We start from the raw sequence: 16,746 nt of genomic DNA, 5'->3' as shown, positions 1-16,746 counted from the left end.
GCAATCTGGAAGAAACAGACAAACTACCAAAACTGAAACAGGAAGAAATAGAATATTTGAACATACCCATAACCAGCAAAGAAATTGAATCAATAATCAAAAGTCTCCCAACTAACAAAAGTCCTTGGCCAGATAGTTTCCCAAGGGAATTCTACAACATTTAAAGAAGAGTTAATACCTATTCTTCTTAAACTGTTCCAAAAAAATAGAAATGGAAGGAAAACTTCCAAACTCATTCAATGAAGCCAGCATTACTGGGATTCCAAAACCAGACAAAGACTCCAATAAAAAGGAGAATTACAGACCAGGCCAATATCCCTGATGAATATGGATGCAAAAATTCTCAATAAAACACTAGCCAATCAAATTCAACATCAAATTAAAATAATTATGCTTGGGATCCCTGGGTGGCGCAGCGGTTTGGCGCCTGCCTTTGGCCCAGGGCGCGATCCTGGAGTCCCGGGATCGAATCCCACGTCAGGCTCCCGGTGCATGGAGCCTGCTTCTCCCTCTGCCTGTGTCTCTGCCCCTCTCTCTCTCTCTGTGACTATCATAAATAAATAAAATCTTAAAAAAATAAATAAATAAATAAATAATAATAATTATGCTCCACAATCAAGTAGGATTTATACCTGGGCTGCAGGGTTGGTTCAATATTCACAAATTAATAAATATGATGCACTGCATTAATAAAAGAACCATATTATCTTGTCAGTAGATGCAGAAAAATCATTTGACAAAATATAGCATCCATTCTTGATAAAAACCCTCCACAAAGCAGGGGATAGATGGAAAATACCTCAATATTATAAAGGCCATATGTAAAAGCCCTACAGCTAATATCATCCTCAATGGGGAAAAAACTGAGAGCCTTTCCCCTAAGGTCAGGAAGAAGACAAGGATGTCCATTCTCATCATTACTATTTAACATAGTACTAGAAATCTTAGCCTCAGCAATCAGAAGAAAAAAAGAGAGAGAGATAAGAGGCATCCAAATCAGCAAAAAGGTCAAACTTTCACTGTTGGCAGATGATATGATATTCTATATAGAAACCTGAAAGACTCTACCAAAAAACTGCTAGAATTAATACATGAATTCAGCAAAGTTGCAGGATATAAAATCAATGTGCAGAAAATCTGCTGCATTTCTATACACCGATAATGAAGCAGCAGAAAAAGAAATTAAAAAATCGATTCCATTTGGAATTGCACCCAAAACGGTAAGATTCCTAGGAATAAGCCTAACTAATGAGGCAGAAGATCTGTATTCTGAAAACTACAGAATACTTATGAAAGAAATTGAAGAGGACACAGAGAAATGGAAAAGCATTCCATGCTCATGGATTGAAAGAACAAACGTCGATAAATGTCTGTCCTACCCAAAACAATCTACAAATTAAATGCAATCAAAATACCTGTGTTTTCCACAGAGCTAGAACAAACAATCCTAAAATTTGTATGAGGCAACAAATCCTACAAATCCTAAAGGAGAACACAGGCAGAAACCGCTTTGACCTCAGCTATAGCAACTTCTTATTAGACACGCTTTCAGAGGCAAGGGAAACAAAAGCAAAAATGAACATTAAAATAAAAAGCTTCTGCTCAGCAAAGGAAGCTATCAATAAAAACTAAAAGCCTATGGAATGGAAGAAGATATTTGCAAACAACATATCTGATTAAAGAGTTAGCATCCAAACTCTATAAAGAACTTATCACACTCAACATCCAAAAAACAAATAATCCAGTTAAGAAATGGGCAGAAGACACGAATAGACACTTTTTCAGATGGCCAACAGACACATGAAAAGATGCTAAACATCATTCATCACCAGGGAACTACAAATCAAAACCATGATGAGATATCACCTCACACTTGTCAAAATGGCTAAAATTAACAACATAAGAAACAACAGATTTTGGTGAAGATGCAGAGAAAGGGGAACCCCCTTGCATTGCTAATGGGAATGCAAACTGGTGCAGCTACTCTGGAGAACAGTGTGGAGGTTCCTCAAAAAGTTAAAAATAGAACTACCCTGTGATCTAGCAATTGCACTACTAGGTATTTATCCAAAGGATAAAAAAAAAAAATACAGATTCAGAGGGGTACATGTCAATCAGAGAAGGACAAGTACCATATAATCTCAGTCATATGGGGAATTGAAGAAAGCAGATGAACATATGGGAAGGAGGGGAAAATAGAGAAACAAACCACAAGAGACTCTTAATGATAACGAACAAATAGAGGTTGATGGAAGGAGGTGGGTGGGTAGGGGTTGGGCTAGATGTATGATGGGTATTAAAGAGGGCACTTGTGATGAGCACTGGGTGTTGAATATATGTGATGAATCACTGAACTCTACTCCAGTAACCAATATTGTGCTGTATGTTAACTAAGTAAAATTTAAAATAAAAAAATTTAATTAAAAATAAAAGTTATATTCACAAACATATTGAAAACATAATGAAAGACACATGACATACATTGGGGAAAAAAATCAATCCCGAATAATCAACACCATGATGTAAAATGAAGGGGGGGAAAGTGCACAATATTTTAGCTTGACTTTCCAAACTAAAGGAGCAAATCCCTCACAAGGGAAAGAAAATTGGATTTTAAGCAGATTTTGACAGAAACATTCTCTGTCACAATCAAATAACATATTTAAAGTAAAAAAAAAAAATGTAAGCCAAGGATTTTTATATCCAGCCAAAGTAACTTTCAAGAATAAACACTACAGACAAAATATCATTACCATGCAACTCAGGGAATTATAAAGTTCCTTATGGGCAGGAAATTTGATTTTACGAAAAGATCTCCAGTGCTGTGCATAGTGGCAGATGCAGAGCACGCAGATATTTGGTTGAGAATGCTCAGTATATGTGAATTAACCTAGGCAGAAAAATATGACTAAGTTTAAGAGCTTGTATTCAAGCTGCTCTTAGTGTAAACCAATTTAAGATACTGAGATTAGTGTACAGTTTAAGCCAGCTGCATGCATGCAAATATGTGTGTGTGTGTATGCACATATATATTTACATAGTTTGTTTTTGTTCAAAGGCACTAGGGAGCTGCTTACATAGTAGTACTAGTGGTACTAACATTCCTGAGAGAAGAGGTAAAGTAAAGGTCTGCAACTGGTGGTTTCCTGGGGGCATATGTGTATACAGCATAGAACAAAATGCTAGGAATCTATGCTTTGTGCAACCACAGGCCCAATACATATACAAAATATGTGTTAATCAACTATTTTATGTTACTGGTTAGGCTTCTGGTCAACTACTATTAGTAGTTAAGTTTTGGGGCATCAAAAGTTATATGCAGATTTCTGACTGTGCAAAGGAAGAAGGTCTGGAGCCTGTAACCCCCACATTGTTCAAGGGTCAATGGTAGTTTAACTTTTTATTTTTGAATATTTAGATTTACAAAACAGTGGCAAAGATAAAAGAGTTGTACCCGGGAACTTCACCCTTCACCCCGGTTCTCAAAGTTTATATCTTAATATAGCTATAGCTGATTTTGCAAACCTAAGAAAGTAACATTAGTACAGTAATTATCTCCACTGCGGACTTTATTTGGATTGCACCAGTTTTTCCAGTAAGGCACTTCTATTCCAGGATCCAATAAGGATACCATGATGCTTTTAGTCATCATTTCTTAGTCTCCTCCAATCTGTGCCAAGTTTGTCCTTCTTTGTTTCTCATGACCTTGATGGTTTAGAAAAGTACTACTCAGGGATTTTGTGGAAAGTTTCTCAATTTGATTTTGTCTGATATTTTTTTCATGTTTAGACTAGGGTTATGGGTTTTGGGGAACAATGTCAGAGAGCAGTGCCCTTCGTATTACTTGATATCAGGGAATACAGGATGCCAGCATGATGTTAATTCTGATCACTTTGTGAACGTGGTGTCTACCGATTTCTCCATACTTTATTCATCAGAAACAAATCACTAAGTCTAGCCTATGCTCAAGGGAAGAGGAATTAAGCTCCACACCTCATGAAAGAGGCAATATCCACAATTATTATTTACAATTCTTCTGTAAAGAAGATGTGTCCATTCTCATTCCTAGTCATTCATTGTTTTGCTTATATCAACTCATGGATTTTATTTTATTCTTTTATTCTTTCAGCTATAATCCAAATATTGCTATTTATTTTGTTGCTCAAATTATTCTAACAATGGTCACTGGGACTTCAGATGGGCTCCTGTGTTCTTTTGATATGCTCCTGTTCTCCTTACTACCCCCCTTCTTTTATTTTAAAAGCAATTCCTCACATTCCATACTGCAAAATATTCCATCCTAATCTTGTGTTTTCCCTGTCCCAGCCTCAGAATCAGCTATTGCTCCAAGAGTCCCAATAACTTTTACTGAATATGGGTATTCAGAAACCAAGATCTGGGAGAGCTGGGTGTGTTCATTGCTATTGGGTTGCCACTCCTTTTGAGACTTTTAGAGAACAAAACTAGGAAATATGGATGTGTACTAATCTCAATATATGCTCATATCTATATCTGAGTCATTCTCTCTGTATATATATCAAAATAAACATGGATGTAACATAGGGTATACTATGATTAAAAATCTGGTTGTCTTTATGATTTATTTACTTACTTGTTCAACTCTCATATAAATGTAAAACTCTCATATAAATGTAAAGTATTTTCAGAATTGCTAATCCATACCCTTGTAAGAATCACACTCATCTAATAGAATACGGTGTGGCAAACTTCAACTCCCAGGGCATTTCTGGCCCTTGCCTGTTTTTGTAAGGCCTGATAGGTAAAAACAAAAAAAAATTTTAAATAGCTGGGGGAAAAAGTTTCATAAATATCATATAAAATTCACATATTAGTACATATGGATAAAGTTTTACTGGACTACAGAAACACTCATCTGTTTACCTATTGTCTATGTCTGCTTTAGTGCTGTAACAGCAGAGTTGAGTAGTGTGACAGGGACCCTATGACACAAAAAATATTTACTCTGGCTCTTTCGAGAGCTCTCTATTACAAATCGCTGCAATAGAATGTAGTGATTAAATAGTTCTTTTTGTCTTTAGCCTCATAGTATCCAGCCAAAACATAATACTCCAAAGTCATTTAGGTAAGCTAATTTAAAGCTATATCTTGTAATTTTAGAACCTTTAGATTCATTTGTTATAATCTGCATTAAATCTTCAGAAGCCCAAATATCAACACTTGTTATTTTTTCTTTTTTCATTCAGTAAATTTCTTTCTGATGTATATTTCTAGTAGTTTTGACAAATGCATAAGGTAACAAATACATAAAGTAACAAATGCATAATGCAACTTCAGTAACAATCAGTTCCAATACTCTAAAAATCTCCCTGTGAAACTAATTTCTTTGTAGTCAACCTCTTCTGACTCACCCATACTTTAATATTTCAACAATGTCACTCACATAAATAAAATCATACCATTTTATAAAGCTTTGAGTCCTAGCTTCTTTCACTCAGCAAACTGAATTTAAGACTAACCATGTTATTATATGAATTTAAATCTCACTTTTTTGGGACGTCAGGGTGGCTCAGTGGTTGAGCGTCTGCCTTCAGCTCAGTGTGTGATCCCGGGATCTGGGATCAAGTCCCACATCGGGCTCCCTGTGAGGAGCCTTCTTTTCCCTCTGCCTGTGTCTCAGCCTCTCTCTCTCTCTCTCTCTCTCTCTCTCTCTGTCTCTCATGAATAAATAAATCTTAAAAAAAAAATCTCACTTCTTAAAAAAGATTATAGTTTTAGAGATGGGGAGAGGAGTAGGCAAAGAGGGAGAGAGAGAATCTCAAGCAGATTCCCTGCTGAGCATGGAGCCTGACACAGGGCTTGATCCCACAACCCTGAGATCATGACCTGAACCAAAATCAAGAGTCGTCAGGTGACTCTCTAGTTCATCCTTTTTTATTGCTGAGTTATATTCCATATAATGGCTATACCATAGTTTGTTTGCCATTTGCCTTTGAAGAACATATTGACTGCCTCTAATTTTGGGCAATTATGAATAAACTTTCTACAAACATTCATGTACAGGTTTTTTTTTTTTTCCATGTACAGGTTTTTATGTGAACCTAAGTTTTCAATTCATTTGGGGAAATACCTAAGTGTAGGATTGCTGGGTTGTATGATAAGTGTGTTTAACCTTATATGTAATTGCCAAACTATCTTGTGGCTGTACTACTGGGCATTCCCACCAGGACTGAATGAGAATTTCTATTGCTCCACATCCTTGACAGCATTTACTAGTATAAGTTTTTTTGGTTGTTTCTGTTAAACAATTCTATAAGGTGGCAGTGGTATCTCATTGCAGTTTTACTTTCATTTCTATGATGATTATTGAGCATCTTTTCATGTTTATTTGGTGAAATGTCTGTTCAGATTTACTGCCTGAGGTTTTTTTTATAATAAATTTATTTTTTATTAGTGTTCAATTTGCCAACATACAGAAAAACACCCAGTGCTCATCCCGTCAAGTGCCCCCTCAGTGCCCATCATCCATTCACCCCCACCCCCCGCCCTCCTCTCCTTCCACCACCCCTAGTTCATTTCCCAGAGTTAGGAGTATTTATGTTCTGTCTCCCTTTCTGATATTTCCCACACACTTCTTCTCCCTTCCCTTATATTCCCTTTCACTATTATTTATATTCCCCAAATGAATGAGAACATATAATGTTTGTCCTTCTCCGATTGACTTACTTCCCTCAGCATAATACCCTCCAGTTCCATCCACGTTGAAGCAAATGGTGGGTACTGCCTGAGTTTTAAGAGGATTTTTTTAAAAATTCTGGATGCAAATCCTTAGTCATGTATGTGATTTGCAAATATTTTCATCCAGACTATGACTTGTCATTCTATTCTCTTAACAGTGTCTTTCACAGAACAAAATTTTTAAATTTTAATGGAGTTCAAGTTATCAAATTTTTAAATGGATCATGTGTTTGGTGTCATACCTTAAAAGTAATTTACAAATATAAATAGATTATCTACTATGTTTTAGGTTTATTTTTAAATGTTCACTTTTAAAAATCCAGAACCATGCATTGAAAAGACAGCAAATGCAAAGTCTCCGTTTAATTGACTTTGCACTTTTGTCAAAGCTCAGTTGACAATACTGATGTGGGTCTATCCTGGGGGATCTATTCTTTATATGTCTATTATTTAGTCAAACCACACTGTCTTCATTGTTGTGCTTTATAGCAAGTCTTAAAATTAGGTAATGGATCCTCCAACTTTGTTCTTTTTCAGAATTATGTTTTTGGTTTTTCAATTTCCTTTGCCTTTCCATATACATTTTAGAATCAGCTTGTCAATTTCTACTAAAAAGTTTTGATAGGGTTTTAATTATGATTCCACTGAATCTAGAGACCAAATTGGAAAACTGACATCTTCATATTGACTTCTCCATTCTGTGAACATGGTGCACTTCTTCATTTAGTTCTATCTTCTTTGATGTTCAACAGCATTTTGTAATTCTCAGAACGCAAATACTGCACATATTTTGTTAGGATTATATCTAAGCACTTCAATTTCTGGTGCTATTATAAATGGTATGGACTTCTTTTCTTTTTTTTTTTTTTTAAGGGTTCAATGTTCAGTTTCCTTTAATGACCCCCATCTCCCTGAAGGGCAGGTACAGGCAGCTAGGCGATGATGACAAGAGATGTTTACTTGAAGATCTTGCCCTGATTGAAGGTTGTGCCCACATGCTGGAAGGCCCCCTCCCAGGAAAAGTACTCTCGAACCAGCGTCTGGGTCTCCTCGCTGCCAGGATCCAGTTTCCGCCACATATAGGACTCGTAGTCCACCTGCCAATCTGGACTCAGCGGAAAGGCAAGCTCCTGGCCTCGGAAGACCCAGACTCCAGAAATGGAGCTGCTGTTGTTGGTTCCAAAGAGGATGACACTGGAAAAGGCATTCTTCCTCAGCTTGTCCAACCATTGGAACATTCCAGTGATGAGGTTAAAACTCATAAAGGTCTGAGTGAGCTCCTCAGGGAAGCCGGTATTCAGCGTACCACAGGGACCAGCCATCCTTATCGAAGTGCTCCCAGAAATACGGCAGTGCCACAGTGAGAGTGTCCTCATTGGAATACTTGCGCTTAAATTCGTCCAACACTAAGGTACTCTTAGGCAGGTGAGCAAAGGGGTCTTTGGCCTTTGGCTCAGCAGCCAGTGTCTGCTCTCATTCATCCATTTCCTCCTCAGGAGCAGGGGCAGCAGCCTTCTTCTCCTCTTTCCGCTCAGCCTGGGGCTTCGGCTTCTCTTCCCGAGAACCCTTCTCTTTCCGTGAGGTGTCTTTTTTAGGTTGGCTCTCCGCAAACTTTTTAGCATCAAACTGGGCCATCTTCTCACAGAGTTTCACCTCCCCCAAGACAGCCCGGAACTGGGGCTGGTTAACGCAAGGTAAGGAACCAGCGGTTGGTATTGGGGAAGGCCTGGCGGAAAGAAGGCTCCAGGACCTGTTTATAGAGCCTCAACAGGGTGCAGACAACTGTGATGTCAGCCAGTGTCACACGTTCACCCACCAGAAAAGTCCTCGTCTTCAAATGAATATCCAGGAGCCCCAGAATTCACCTCACTTCCTCCTTTGCATTCTCTGTGGCCTGCTTGTTGTGGTGCATGATGCCCAAGGTAGGAAACACTCAGGTACTGGCTGGGGGTACTATGTCGCTATCAGCAAAGCCACCCACTGCACCACCTGGGCTGCTGCCTCTGGAGTACTTCCCCACAGTTCCTCATTGCTCACATAGTAGGCAATGGCATTGCTCAAACACACAGAATCCATCGTCACCCTCAAATGCTGGAACCTTGCCGGCAGGAAATTTACGGAGAAATTCAGGGGTGCGGTTGGTTTGGCCAAAGTGGAAGTGGGGTGGTGCGGAGAGCACGCGGACCTGAGCTCCGCTGTACTGAGCAGCAATGAGAACCTTGAAGGCCCTCCAGTTTTCAGGATATGTGTACAGGGTCCCGGCCGCCATGGTGATTCCGCAGAGAAAGGCTGGTATGGATTTCTTAATTTAAAATTCCAATTATTCATTGCAGATATATAGGGGAAAAATTGGCTTTCTTTATATTTTGTGACCCTGTTAAACTCACTTATTAGTTCTGAGAGCTCTTCTGGAGATCCTGTGGATTTTTCTGTAAAATCATATCCTCTGCAAATATGTTTTTTTTTCTTACTTTCCAATCTGTATCCCTTTTATTTCGCTTTCTTATCTTCCTGCATTGTCTAAGACTCTCCATATGATGTTAAAAGAATATCAAGAGAGAGCATCATGGTTTCTGAAAGACTGAATATTCGGTCTTTCACCATTAAGTATAACATTAAGTATCATATTAGCTATAGGTTTTCAAAGATGCTCTTCATTAGGTTGAAAACATTCCCTTCTACGTCAGCTTTACTTTATTAACAGTTTTGATATCAATGTAAACACAGAAGACAGGACTAGTAAACTAGAGGACATGTCTCATGAAAGCATGCAAACTAGAGAGAGGAGAAAGTAAAGAATTAAAAATATCAAAATAAGCATAAGATGCATATGCATCTAAAATTTTTTAAAAATTTTACATAAGTCTAAAAATCTAATACAAGTATAATTGGGAGTTCTACACAAACAAATAATGGGGCATAAGCACTGTTTAAAGAAAGACTGGCTACAGGTTTTCCAAAATTGATGGAAAATACCAACCTTCAAATTTAGGAAGCTCTGAAAACTCAACATAGAAATCAATCCAACAATATGACATGTTAGGTATATAATAGTAAAATTACTAAATGCAAAGTTGAAGAGTAAATCTTAAATGCAACAGAGCAGATGAAAAATCTTCATATTACTTCAAAGACATAATAGCTTACTTTTCAAGACACAAAAGAAGCCAGAAGACAATGGAATAGTTTCTTTAAAATACCAAAGAAAATAACTACCAACCTAGAGTTTTATATCCAATAAAATTATCCCATAAAAAATAAAACCAAGATGTTTTCAAACAAAATCAGAATTCATAGCCAGGGGAATGTCAAGAAAGAAGTATTAAAGGCAGAAGGAAAATGACCCTAAAATCCATAGGGGAACATGGAAGTTAAGGAAAGAATGAAGAATAGAAAAAATATATAAATGACTAACATGAATAAACATTACTATATAAATAAAATTAATTTCTTGTGTTTTATGTATATAGAATTAAAATGCATGCCAAAAACATGCAAAAAAGGGGGCAGGTTAAAAGAGGGTTAAATGTTTTAGGGCCTCATTATTTTTAGGGAGGTCAACAAAAAAATCATTTATCATACATGCATGTTGAAATCTCTAGAGCCACCAATAACAGAAGAGTTAAAAATGAATAACAAGTTAATAAAAAAGAAAGTTATAAAAAATACTAATCCAAACAAAAGCCACATCAATCTACATAAAAATTCTAGATCTTAAGTCTACAAAAACAACCCCTTGTGCTACTCATAAGATATGCACTTTAAATATAATGATTAAAAGATTAAAATGTATACCTCTCAGGTTATGTTTTAACAGGTAGTTAGAATTACCTGAAAAAGTCTTTGATGGCACCTTCTTTATTTTTTTGTTTTTTGACGGCACCTTCTGAAGCTGAATGTATATATACCCTATGTCTGGGAAATTCCAAATAGGAAGAGTACATACATACCCAAAGAAGAAGAATACAACAATACTCAAAGTATGCATAAAATGCTTATAGCACCTCTGCAATAGCCCAAACCAGAAACAACCTAAATGTCCATCAAAAAAGGAAGAATAAATCAACAGTAGTGTTTTCATATAACAAACACCATACAGCAGGCAAAAGTAAAGAATTATTGTTGATTATAAGATATGTGCAGTACCAAGAAGTCTGAATTGCAAAGTCAAAGTGAAACAAGTCAGACAAAGAAGCAGATATTGTAGGATGTCATTTATATAAAGATTAAAACACACAATACTAATCTTACTATTAAAAGTTAGATAATGTTTACCCTTGGAGTGGCAGTAGCTGAGAGGAAAGAAAAGCTTCTGCAGAGCTGGTAATATTTTATTTCTTGATTTGGGTAGACAGCTTACACAGGAGTGTGCTGATTATTATAATTCATAGAGTTGTTACTTATGATTTGTGCATTTTCTATATGTATATTGTGTTTTGAAAACAAGCTTAATTTTTAAAAAGGTTTTATTTATTTAAGAGAGAGAGAGAGAGCACAAGCCAGGGAAGAGGCAGAGGAAAGAGGGAGAAGCTGGCTCCCTGCTGAGCAGGGAGCCCAATGGAGGGCTTGATCCCAGGACCTTGGGATCATGACCTCAGCCAAAGTCAGACACTTAACTGATTGAGCCACCTAGGTGCCAGAAAACAAGCTTAATTTAAAAACAGTTATACATATAGAAACTTAAAACTGTACAAACTCATGGAATGCCAAATAATCCAGTTATATGGTGAGGACCAAGCCTAGTTCCTAATATGACACTCATGATAAATGATTCAGTAGACTACTGAATGAAACAAACAAACAGAAAAATCAAACACAAAAAGAATACACTGCAATTATTCCCCAGCTGTCCTTCATATATATGTTTGTTTGTCTTACCTCAGAAAATATTCTCACACTGATGTTCTCTAATATTACACCTGGTAAACCTGATCTTTTCTTTTAAATATTTAATTAACATAAAAATAAGCTGAGAAGTTTATTTCAAAATAATTATTTCTCACCCCACTTTACCATTTAGAACAAAATCTATTTGTAAGAAATGGAAGTGTTTTATACCGGGCCACAAGAGTCTCCATACTTTGAAGGCTATGAAATAATTATCATAAAGTTACTACTTACTGACTATGAGATAATTATTAGTAACACTGTTTAGAGTTCAGATGATATCAAACATTTTGCATAACGACTCAGGCCAAGCCAGAAGTTAGAGATGTTGCCTTTAGCAAAACCACTGACTTCCATCATTTGGAGGTTGTATCTTTTTTCTTCTCTTCCCAGTGGTTAACTATTACAAGTTTTAAGCATCTTGAGTGGTTTTCTTGCCCAATTAGAAAAGGCCTTCAAGAAAATATTTTAGAAACTAACATATAAATGTCTTTGATGAGCCTGATGTGATTTCAAGACATTTTTTACCCGGTCATGGATCTCATCGCAGTTTGAAGGTGAACACCAATCAGAATGGAATCTGTAGACATAAAAAACAAAGGTGACTTGTAGCCAGAGGGAGAGAAAAATAAATCTTTCCAAATGCCAGACACAGAAAGTCATTTTTTTTTTTACCTATCCCCATGTGATAACATAGAAAGATGAAAATAGTATATTTTCTTCACTGACCAAGGATGAGAGGCAGATGTAAAATCAGGCACTGATTCTCTGCAGACATATTAAGTCTTTGTAGTATGTAGTATGTGCAATAAGTGGTCTTAATAAAGTTTGATGTGAATTAGGGAGAGCATACCTATATATATCTGACCACTTTAATGATCTCCTTACATAATTTGTTAGAGCTTTAGCTCCAAATAAAGATACAGATGCTCGTGGGCAGCCCCAGTGGTGCAGCGGTTTGGCGCCTCCTGCAGCCTGGGGTGTGATCCTGGAGACCCGGGATCGAGTCCCACATTGGGCTCCCTGCATGGAGCCTGCTTCTCCCTCTGTCTGTGTCTCTGCCTCTCTCTCTCTGTGTCTATGAATAAATAAATAAAATCTTTAAAAAAATATACAGATGCTCAGATTAGAACAATTCCATGTATAGTGCCTTTAAAATTAGTTTTTATTTTCCAATAATTTCATCATACTCTCTTAAATTATGTAGAAGAAATTCCTTTCTGTATACAGAAAAATAAAACTAATTTTATGAAATGAAACAAAATGTTTAAATAGATGAAAATATTATTTAGAATCCAATTATGTTCTTACTCCCTCAGAATACATAAGAACATAAAAATTGAATGATCCCCCCTCAGCATAGATAACACTTCTCTAGTCTCTCCTGTAAGTGTGTTTTTTAAGTGAATATTGAAAAACAGGAAAATGTGACTTTTATTAAAACCTGAGTTTGGGAATAGAGAGAAATAAAGCAACCGTTCTTCTTTCTTATGCCCTTCCCAAACTCAAAATTGGCATTAGTATAACTAAGCTACTTTATCAATCTTATAAGTAATAATGAAAATCTCCAGGTCCATCTGATTATAATTCATCATATCAAGTATTATTGATATAATTCCTTCATAAAGGAATGGATACTAAAATGTTAACTGCTTACACTTTGCCTGTTTTCTCCCAGCTTGTGATGGCAAAGTTATAATTTTATATGTTTACTCAAAATATAAACTCTTAATCAGGAAAAATGATTTACATGACCTGTTTTTTAAAGAACACAGTCAATAATGGATGATCAGCTATATCTAAATTTTAATCTCCTACATTTGTAAAAGGAAATATTACTGGATCTACACAAATACATTGTCCAATTTTGTTATTTGCCTACGTAGGTAACATATCTTGAAAACCTGAGATCCAAATATGCAGTTCCAAGAGGATCTCTTCAGTGTACTATGAGAGGATCCACTAGTCTGTGCTGTGGTATAAGAAATGATTGCCCAACAATCTTTAACTTCATTTACAAAATTCGAAACCGTAAGCATGATTAAAAGGAATATCAGCTACTTTTAAATTAGATTTGCTAGTATTTCTTAGTCTGATTTTAGTAATAATTCTACAGCCTAATACATATAAGTCATAATATTAATATTTATTTTTGGAGGACAAAACTGTTTCTGAAATGTAACATTTATAATAAAAATTGCAACCGTTTTATGTGTGTTAACTCCATTGAAGATATTTTTTTAAATGGGCTTAAAGCAAAAAGCACCTTCACTATAAATAAAGAAATTCATTTGCTTACAGTCACTAATAGACTTTTTGAAAGCCTATTTATTCACATTCGTGATTAAGGAGTCAACATTTTATAATAATCCTAGAGGAAAACTTATTTTATCTTAATGACTATTTACCCAGTTAAACTCCTATAGCTGTATATCTTGTCATAGTCCCAATTTTGCCGGGGACACACAATCTACATTTCCATCATTTCAAATTGCTTACTGATTCCACTCGATTTTATAAACACCCTCTAAGTATACTGCTCACTAACCTAAAAAGCCGTATCAGAGAACGTATTATATTTTAAGGTGTAGTACTGAGTGTTTTCAAAAGGATGAAATGTTTCTGTTCCTGGTGATATGTCCTATAGACACTTTATTTTCCTTTATAACTAAATCAAAATCTTTTTTAGAACATACATTCAAAGTAGAGGTGTTCTACCCTAGTGAAAGTAAAAAAATTTATCTACCCTAAAAAGTACCTCAATAAAAGTTTATTAATTCCTTTAGATGAATTTAAATTCTTTTATTTTAAAAGTACCTCAACCTTCCTCAAGTGATAGGTGATAATGTTTAATATTAGAGCTACTTGTTTCCTTCTAGAAAAGAACTTACTACATCTACTATCAAGAATCAGAATAAATGTGCAAATGCCACTGACTACTAGAAGCTATCACCTGCACTGGACTATGAAAAAGAGACAGCTGACTTTAGCTAACCTCAGTGAAGAATTTTTGAGTATAGCCTCAGTGAAGAATTTATCAACTTGGGAAGACAGACTTCAAAAGCTGGGACAAAATTACAGACAAGGATAAAATAACGTGGGACTAAAATTCATACTGTATTATAGGTAGACAACTGGAGAGCTCTGTGAAATATGTGAAAAGGCAGAAAAATAAAACAATATTTATAAAAACATATCCAAGGAGATACAGGTGAAAAATTTGTTGAAAACCTAGTGAGATGGCAAAGAACCTAATGACAAAACCACAAGTGCTTAATTCTAAACATAAGTAAAAAAAGAGGAGCACTGACTACATGCCTGAACATCTGAGCAGACACAGTAACTAAAGAAAGTCCCCTGACAACTGAGACACAAGTTACTGGGCCTCAGCAGAAAAAAATCTCTTCAAAAGTTTCTCTTGAACTTTAAAGCCTATAGAAACATAGACATGTATCTCTCTCTACAAATACAAGGTCTATCTTTTAATCTACCTGTCTATGAACTCCATGACCCCGAAGGCAGGATTCTAATGAATCTAGAAGCCACATGAATCAAAATTCCCTGTCAGGATTAGGGTCTCCAGCAGACCTTCATACGTCCATGTGGAGACTTACAGGGCTAATTTGGAAACACAAATCTATCTGTTCAGAATAGGGATGTTTTAATACAGCTTCCAAATGGATAACTCTTGCTCAAATCATCGGTTTTGAGATGAACTTTTTGATAGACAGTTTGTTTAAATTTTGTCAGTGATGTCTGATAGTTATAATAAGCTATACAAATTTAATATGTTCCTTTAGCTTTTTGATACCATCTGTAAATATAGATTTTATTTCCATGCTCTTGATGGCATGCCTCTTAGGTGTTCAAATTTCCATATAATTTTTAAACTACCTAGGGTGAGGTTTGTTTGTTTGTTTGTTTGTTTGTTTTTAATCTATGGCAACTCTGTTTTCTATATTATTATTAGTGAGTGAGGCAAGTAATTTCCAATTTGAAGTTAACAACAAAAACAGATAAAGAGGTATTATTTTCTTCACACTCAAATTATTACAAGTGTCTAGCTTTGGTTGCCAAAGCTTTTTTTAGAGGGAGGGCTGGAATCTTTACATGGTTAAGATTCTCCTGGGGAATTAGGGAGAGGTTATGTGAGGTACCATATACCAACAATATACAGCATCATCATTACCACTAAAAGGAGAGTATAATCTGTGCTATTTTTATATATAAGCCATATCCATAATGTTAAATGCCTCTGAATCTATTGAAAACAACCATCATGTACTATTTTTCACTTTTAGGAACTACAGTATTTAATTAGGGTTAAAGTGACTCTAATTATTAATAAACTTGCTAATAGTAAGCTTACTTCAAGAGGACTGGGCTGGGGAGGAATATCTAGTACTATGTGATATGTAATATATTCTAAACAAAAAGTAAGCCTTTTAAAATCAAATTATACTTGCAGGAATAAACATTTTACATACATAACTGCTGCCTTGTCTTTTCTAATGATGATTATTCAAAATATCAGTACAGAAAGAGAGACTAAGCATTACCTTTCCCTGAGAGAAGCTCTATTTAACACAGGGCTTGGAGAATGCTTCGGCATTGTTGAAGGTGCTGAATGGACTAGTAAGGTCCTTGCTGAATGCTGGGGCTTGCTACATGACCTTGAGCTTAAGTACTCATCACATCTTTCCAAAGAGTCATCAAAGTCTCTCCCATGGGGTGTCCTGATAACCTGTTCAAAAAATTTGAATGTGTATACAAATTTTATTTGTATACACATAATAAATGTGATACTATCATACATAGATGCAACCTTAGAACCTTTGTAAGAATTAAAAAAAAAAAACAAAACAACTATAATGCCACAACCATATTTGAAGGTAAGTTTCAGAATGTAGAGGTCATCCTTATCACTGTAAAAGTAAATGTTAGATACATCTGGTTATTCATTCCACTTATCTAAAATTTATAAAACTTTATCAATTCCAAGAGCTTTTGAGCAGTGGTGGGGTAAAGGTAGAGGTGTATATATAAAACAAAGGACAGGGACGCCTGGGTGGCTCAGTGGTTGAGCCTCAACCACGGAGTGGTTGAGGATCCCTGCAGACCCAGGATCAAGTCCCACGTCGG

The 16,746-nt window shown here is 35.9% G+C and overlaps 1 protein-coding gene and 1 pseudogene across 4 annotated transcripts in view; both read right to left on the bottom strand.

Annotated features, from left to right (window-relative positions):
* Positions 1–16,746, bottom strand: part of SPATA6 (spermatogenesis associated 6) — a 142,588-nt gene that overhangs the window by 27,929 nt on the left and 97,913 nt on the right. For 2 of the 4 annotated variants that reach the window (XM_077845022.1, XM_077845024.1), the window contains exons 10-11: positions 16,164–16,348; positions 12,085–12,184 (exon numbers count right to left, since the gene is read on the bottom strand). The exons of 1 other annotated variant lie outside the window; for it this stretch is intronic. In XM_077845022.1, the coding sequence (XP_077701148.1) occupies positions 12,085–12,184; positions 16,164–16,348 (285 nt within the window). The remainder of the gene's footprint in view (positions 1–12,084; positions 12,185–16,163; positions 16,349–16,746) is intronic. One more of the 4 variants, XM_077845023.1, reaches the window with a different exon arrangement.
* Positions 7,565–9,026, bottom strand: LOC144281991 (elongation factor 1-gamma pseudogene; annotated as a pseudogene).

Source organism: Canis aureus, chromosome 13, assembly GCF_053574225.1.
Source record: "Canis aureus isolate CA01 chromosome 13, VMU_Caureus_v.1.0, whole genome shotgun sequence".
NCBI lineage: Eukaryota > Metazoa > Chordata > Mammalia > Carnivora > Canidae > Canis > Canis aureus.
This window is presented reverse-complemented; position numbering and strand designations above follow the sequence as displayed.